The sequence below is a fragment of the Stegastes partitus genome, unplaced genomic scaffold (genome assembly GCF_000690725.1).
Source record: "Stegastes partitus isolate 25-593 unplaced genomic scaffold, Stegastes_partitus-1.0.2 Scaffold682, whole genome shotgun sequence".
Lineage (NCBI taxonomy): Eukaryota > Metazoa > Chordata > Actinopteri > Pomacentridae > Stegastes > Stegastes partitus.
The window spans coordinates 32,099-39,501 of record NW_007578413.1 but is presented as its reverse complement, the minus strand read 5'-3'; the positions used below and the strand labels follow the sequence as shown (position 1 = coordinate 39,501).

Genomic DNA, 7,403 nt, shown 5'->3' with positions numbered 1-7,403 from the left:
TGGGGATGGTGTGTTTATGATGCTGTTCAGTGTTTGGTGTCCATCAAACATGGCATCTTCTCTGATGGACTCCATCTTGGTCTCATCAGACCAAAGAGCCTTCTTCAGAGTCTCCACATCTCCTTCAGAGGAGTTATAGGAGTCTTGGTGGCCTCCTTCACTCGTCTCCTTCTAGTACCTCCCACATTTAATCCCTGTAGTCGTGAATGTAAAAGACCGTTTACATTAATAGTCTGTGTATCTGTGCTTTGTTTCAGGGAGCCTCCAGATCTGGTATCACCTGCAGACAGACAGGAGTCCGGATGTGTTTAGCCCCGCCCTCGGCAACCTGGCGGACGGACGTCTTCATCGAATCAGAATCCACCGAGTCGGGAAGAACCTCTACATCCAGGTGAGCAGCAGTCATGCATGTGGATGTTCAGGTAACCGGACAGAAACCGAACCGACACACCGGCTGTGAGTCTCTTTGTGTGTCTGGTGTTCCTTTTGTGTGTCTAATAGTCGGTTTTATCTCCGTTTGCACTGAATCAGCACCCGTTTGGTCCCGTCTCTGGATTTGCATCTCCGCCGGCTCTGTCTGTGTGTCTTGGCAGGTCCTTTGCATTTATTTGTGGTCATTTTGCATTTCTCTTTGTGTTTGTTTCTGCCTCTCGGTGGCTGATTTGCTTTTATTTGTGTTTCTTTGTCGCTTCTTTGCCGTCGTTGTGTCTCATTGCTTCTGCATCCGTCTGTGGTCAAGTTTAATTTGTGTTTCTCTTTCTCTTTTTTTATTATTTGTTTTCTGAGTCGCTGTCGTTGTTTGTCTCACTTTGTCACCGGTTTGCGTCACTTTTAAGTCATTTTGTGAATCTTTTCTGTTGTTTCGTCTCTGTTTTTGTCTTGTTTTGCACCTCATTGTGGTTGTTTTGTCGTTTTGTGTGTCTCTGTTTCAGTCAGTTTGAATTAATTTGAGGTTTAATTGTTGTCGGAGGGATTTTTATCTCCGTTTTGTTCATGTTTTTCGTCTCTGCACTCGTTTCTTTGACTATTTCTGGTATTTTTGTCACCGTTTTGTGTCTTTTGTTGCTTGTTTTGACGTGTTTTGTGCGTTTTTGCAGATTATTTTTTCACCAGCGTGACATTTTATAAACGTTTTCTGGCGGCGATTTATCAAGTAGCTGATTAGTTTTTCGGCTATTAAATTAATCAGCAGCTCTTTTGATTGTTGATTAATCAGGTTGAGGGATGTTTTTAGGTCTAGATTCCCTGATTGCGGCGTCTTAAATGTGAACATTTTCTGGTTTCTTTCCTCCTCCGTGACAGTAAACTGAAGATCTTTGGACAAAACCAGACACTTGTCGTCTTTGGGAAGCTTTAATCCACGTTTAGATAATAAATAACTGATAATAAACGATGAAAACTGTCCTGAGTTGCAGCTTTAGTTGATAAAACAACAGGAGGCCGGTTTGTTTTTGGTCTGTTCCTTCCTTTGACTGTTGCTGCTGCACCGGCTGAAGCCAGCAGCTGTGTTTACGTCCGTCGGCCACAGAAACGTGCATCAAACATAAATGTGGTTTGTGAAGCGAGCTGCAGCTCCGACTGCTCTCACATCGTAGCTGAACTGGTCGGAGCTACTGAGGCTTTGGGGCGTTTTGCAGATTAGATTTAAGACCTTCTAAGCTCTGCTTCTACATAACTGTGTTTCATTTGACTTTGTAATTACACAATTTATCTGTTTAGTAATTATTCTAATCTCTTTCTGCTGATTCTGTGTCTTTGCTGTCGTTTTGCATTCATTTGTGTTCATTTGTGTTCATTCTGTGACTCTTTCTGTCAGTTTAAATCTCTTTTGTGGTCGTATTGTGTCTTTTTGGTCATTTTGTGTTTATTTGTGGTCATTTTGTGCATCTTTTAGTCAGTTTCTGTCCCTTGCTGGTCATTTTGTGTGACTTTTTTGGTTACTTTGCATTTATTTGCCTGTCTTTTAGTCAGTTTAAATCTTTTTCTGGTCCTTTTGTTTGTCTTTTTGGTCATTTTGCATTTATTTGTGTTTGCTTTGCGCATCTTTTAGTCAGTTTTAGTCCCTTTCTGGTCATTGTGCATGTCTTTTTTGCAGTTTTAATCTTTTTCTAGTCATTTTGTGTGTGTTTTTTGGTAATTTTGCATTTATCAGTGTTCATTTATACTTCTTTTTGTCAGTTTAAATCTTTTTCTGGTCATTTTGTGTCTCTTTGTTGTCATTTTACGTTTGTTTGTGGTCATTTAAGTCTGTTTAAATCTCTTTCTAGCCGTTTTGTGTGTCTTTCTGGTCATTTTGTATTCATTTGTGTTCATTTTAAATCTCTTTCTATTAATTTTGTGTGTCTTTTTGGTCATTTTGCATTCATTTGTGATCATTTTGCATTTGTTTTAGTCGGTTTTAATCTCTTCCTGGTTGTTTTGTGTGTGTTAGTAGTTATTTTTGCATTTATTTTTGTTCATTGTGTGCATGTTTTAGTCAGTTTTGATTCCTTTCTGGTCATTTTGTGTGTCTTTGCAGTCATTTTGTCTTCATTTGTGTTCATTTTGCATGTCTTTTTGTCAGTTTAAATCGCTTTCTGGTCATTTTGCCATTCTTTTTTGCAGTTTTAAACCTCTTTCTGATCATTCGGTGTGTGTCTGCAGTCATTTTTCAGTTGTTCTTGTTCATTTTGCATCTAATTTTCGTTGCTTGGAGTCTCTCTGCGGTTGCTTTGCGTGTCTTCGTGTAACTCTCCTTCGTTTCTGTATTTAATTTCACGTTTTAATTAACCAATTTGTCTGCAGAATAATTGTATTGTTTGCACATTTTAGTGTTTCTCATATTACTATTTCAATTTGCATTCTAATTATTTTATCAGACAAATCATCTCTATTGGTTTCGTTTAACCGACTCCGTTAGCGTTTCTCTCTCTTGGTTGTTTTTCTTTCTTTTTTTAATCTTTGCTTTTGTAATTTCACTTGACGTCTTTCTTTTTTTTAAACGCTCCCCGCTGATCTCTGGAGTTTAGATTCTGTTTGAGTGAATGAACAACTCCTCGCTGTTTATTCAGCTTCACAAATCTGATTCGACTCTCCTCCGACAGAATCCCTGTTTTGTTTCTCGCTGCAGCCTGAACATTTATTCTAAATAATTCATCGTTTTATCTTCGTTTTTGGGGCTAAAGATTTATGGAGATTGTTTTATCGCCTGGCCTTATCAGGAGTGCACTGCAGCAGCAGACAAGTTAAACCGCTGGACGCCGGCCAAACATTTCCAAGTTGCTCCGCGGCCACGTCTTCCTCGTGACCTTTACTAATTGGTTTTAGTGGCCTCGGTGTTATGAGGACGCCAAGTTTAGAAACACTCGCACGCAACACGTTCAACTTTTCTGTCTGAAAGGTTGACGGAGGGAAAAAAAAAACTCATCTCGATGGCAGCAAAGTGTGTGTTTTCTAATGCAAAGCAGCCGGTTCAGCGCAGACCGGACCCTCTGACGTATAGCCGGATAAAATAACCCCGCCTACGTGCAACGCATAAATTAATCAATCCGATTCTGTACGGCTCGTCATATATGCAACCGGCTAAAATTGAATTTCCTGCCAGCGATCCAAACACTTGTCGGGCCGAGCTGCAGCGACGGTGTTGAAATCACTTTCCTGATGTAATGGAATCTATTCTGGACTGTAAATGTGCCGCTGCAGGCGCTCCGTGGGCCGTGGACGTGATCCAGAGCCTGCAGTGTTTTATTGCACTTCATCGTGTTAAGTGATGCATCTGAGTCAGCGCGGTGGAGGTGAGAGGTCGAAACCACTTCACAAGCTCGCTGTGGGCAGAGCAGCTTCTGCACAGAAACACAATTATCAATCCGTAATATATTACAGCAAGCGCTCTGCCGCCGCCGCCGCCGCTGCTGCTGCCTCGGTTTGGGTTTCTTGTAACCGCCTTGTTATTTGATTTCTCCCCACTCAACCAGATCGACCAGGACATCCACAGAAAGTACACACTGTCATCCGATGCAGAGCTGATCCTAATCAGATCCCTGACGCTCGGCAAGGTCACCAGTAAGTCTGTTGCGGTTCCGTCCTCCCGACCGCCATTCATCGCTGATCGCACCTGAAGAGAAGCTCACTCTTGTTCTTTCCAGGGATGGAGAACCTGAACGAGGAGGTGGTGCAGGCAGCCGCCAAGGGCTTCGTCGGCTGCCTGTCGTCGGTGCAGTTCAACCACGTGGCCCCTCTGAAGGCGGCGCTGACCAACCGGGGCAGTTCTTTGATCACCATCAGGGGCCCGCTGGTCCAGTCCAACTGCGGCGCTCTGGCCGAGTCCACGTCGCACACGCTGCAAGGTACCACGCAGTCTGGAAACAACACGACACGACTTCATCGGTCAAAGACGTCAGAAATATCAGGAGAAAAGTAAAAAAAATAAACCAGAAACATTCAGCGTTTAACAAACGTATCGTGAATGTGTTCAGTCGTCCTCAGATTTATTCAAACACTTCCATTAAAGAAAAGGCAAAACTCACACTTAAATAACTACAATCTGGACAAAGTAATAATAAATAAAAATTTGCTGAATTATAATTTAGTGAATTAAGACGTTGCTTTTGAATTGTGGTTGAAAAGAATAATTTTTTAAAAAACAAACAAAATGAGAGCACTTTGCTGCCAGAATACCTGTCAACAGGTGCAGAAGTCTGATTATAATTTAATTTAATTTTATTTTATTTTTTAATATTTCTGTTGAACCACAATGCTAAACCAACGTCATGATTTTTATTAAATTTTTATTTATTATTACTTTTGTCAGTTTTAACTTACTTCAGCTGTTTATTTCTTCCTTTAATGGGACGCTGTGAATAAATCTGAGGGCGACTATCGACCATCCAGCATGTTGAAGCGCTGTAACGCCGCTCAGCTCTCCACGTTTCACCGTTCTGAACAGGAACGAGGAATTTTTATCCCCAAGTCTCAACCACTGGCGTCACATTCAGCCTCTAAAACTGATGTTTCTGTTCAGGAATGTATGTAAATCACTATAATCTGACGTCTTCATCCAAAAATAATCATGTGCTTCACTGTTTTTTCAGGGTTTTTTGTGAAACAGTGAATTTAAAAATTCTCTGATAACAATAATAATTAAATTTTAGCATTAAAAGCATCATTTGGGTTGAAGAGCTTCTCCATCCTGGACACATGAGAAGTGGTTCAGGAAGTGAAAGCAGCTGACAGCAGGTGGAGGTCCAGAGCATCAGTAAAGCTCCGTATAGAAACACTGGTTCAGCAGAATTCAGCGGTGGAGGAGGAGGTGGAGGGTTTTGGGGAGTTTTAGGTGGTGAGAGCAGCTGCTTGTATGCTTGAGAGTCCATCACAGTCTTTGGAGCAGGCGGCTACGCACCGAAATACATAAAATCAATCAATAGTATCGATCACTGGCAGCTCTCTGTGTGATTGTCTATCAGCTCAGCGCCTCAAGTCGAGTGTAAAATCACTGCTGCTCACACCGACATGTCGCCGTCCGGCTGACGAACCGCAGACAGAAAACAGAAACCGGACCACGGGAGGTACATGTCAGAACCGAAGGTCGTCCAGGAGCCAGAACGTGCTGATTTATACGGACCGGTCAGGTACCGCTGTGCTAGTTAGTACACAGATGTAGTACCTGGTACCTCTTATTGTTTAACACTGTAGTGACCGGTTCCGTGTTCTGAGCCAGTTTTGGGGGCTTTTAGCTCGTAAAGGGGCACCGTGACCAAGACTACTGTGGTGGTTTATGACCTCCAGCTAGAGCTCATGTGTTAATTAAAGCCAGGATTAATTAATCAGCTTAATTAATTTAAATATTTTTACATCGGTGTGTCAGCGTATGCAAAGGAAGCATCGGTTAGCGTTCAAACCGATTGGTATTAATTTCAAAATATTGTTTTTGTCAGATTTTGCTCAGAAAAGAGAAATTATAAAACATAAGGGATGATTAGGAAACCGATTTAGTGTAAGTACGGTACATCACTGAATATAAATGAGNGGAGCCAGAACGTGCTGATTTATACGGACCGGTCAGGTACCGCTGTGCCAGTTAGTACACAGATGTAGTACCTGGTACCTCTTATTGTTTAACACCGTAGTGACCGGTTCCGTGTTCTGAGCCAGTTCTGGTTTTAGCTCGTAAAGGAGCACCGAGACCAAGACTACTGTGACGGTTAATGACCTCCAGCTAGAGCTCATGTGTTAATTAAAGCCAGGATTAATTAGGATGCTGATTCTAGATTCTGATATTTGTAGACAAGAACATTTTTCCAGTGTTCTAACACACGTTGATTTTTTAAAAATAGTTTTTTAATGATTTATTTCCTTCTCGCTGTGCCATGCTGCTTAGAATGATCAAAATTTGTCCAAAATTTCACAGATTTGTCCAAAAATAATTTTTAAAATGTGTCCACAACATCTAAAAAAAAAAAAAAAAAAAAAAAGTTCAATAATAATTGAACTTTAGCAAAACGACTCGACACATTGGTTCCATATCTGTAGTATGTGGAGACAAAAGGACCATGAAGAGACGTGAAAGGACAAAAAAACAACAAAAAATGACAGAAAACAACAACAAAAAGACACAGGAAGTAAACAGAAAATGACAAAACTGTCCCAAAGACGCATAAAATGACAAAACAAGACACAAAACAGTGACGACCTCCAGCTAGAGTTCATGTGTTCGTTCAAGCCAGGATTATTTAAGCCAGTGATTCTATTTAGTTTTGTTAGCTAATGGGCTCAATGGCAAAGACTTCTGGGATGGACAACGACCTCCAACCTCATCTCATGTGTTCATTTAAGCCAGGATTAATTAGGACGGTGATTCTAGAGGGTTTAACGAGCAAAGAGGCACCGTGGTGAAGACTTCCAGGGTCCTCAGCAGGACTTCTTGACGTGTCAGAAGTCTTAGCGAATGCGGCTAGCTGTTAGTGGCGAATAGCAGCGTTAGCAGTGAAGACGGCGGGAGAGAAACTGCATCAGCGCTGATGTGTTTCCTGTTACGTACTTTCGAAAACAGCGTAACAGCCCATTATAACATATATTATAACAGATTATAATGCTGGCGAGAACCCTGAGTTCTGAGACAGTTAATGACCTCCAACCAGAGCTGATGTGACGGCTTCCTTTTCTTCCTTTTCTACATGAATACCAGCTTAAAGCAGCGATACTGACACCAGGCGAACATCCAGCGTGCTCATTTTTTAGTTAAATAAATCAGGTATTCATTTATAGTCCTGTATTTATGAAGACATTATTTAAAAATGTTTACATCTGTGTGTCAGCGTACACAAAGGAAGGATCGGTTAGCGTTCAAACCGATCAGTATTAATTTAAAAAAAACATTTTTCTCAGATTTTGCTCAGAAAAGAGAAATTATAAAACATAAGGGATGA

The 7,403-nt window shown here is 41.2% G+C and overlaps 1 protein-coding gene across 1 annotated transcript in view; it reads left to right on the top strand.

Annotated features, from left to right (window-relative positions):
- The window catches only part of LOC103363696 (contactin-associated protein-like 5), a 156,789-nt gene that overhangs the window by 140,538 nt on the left and 8,848 nt on the right, over nt 1–7,403 (top strand). Inside the window, exons 19-21 of the mRNA XM_008290551.1 lie at nt 258–391; nt 3,954–4,041; nt 4,125–4,325. Of these exons, the coding sequence (XP_008288773.1) occupies nt 258–391; nt 3,954–4,041; nt 4,125–4,325 (423 nt within the window). The remainder of the gene's footprint in view (nt 1–257; nt 392–3,953; nt 4,042–4,124; nt 4,326–7,403) is intronic.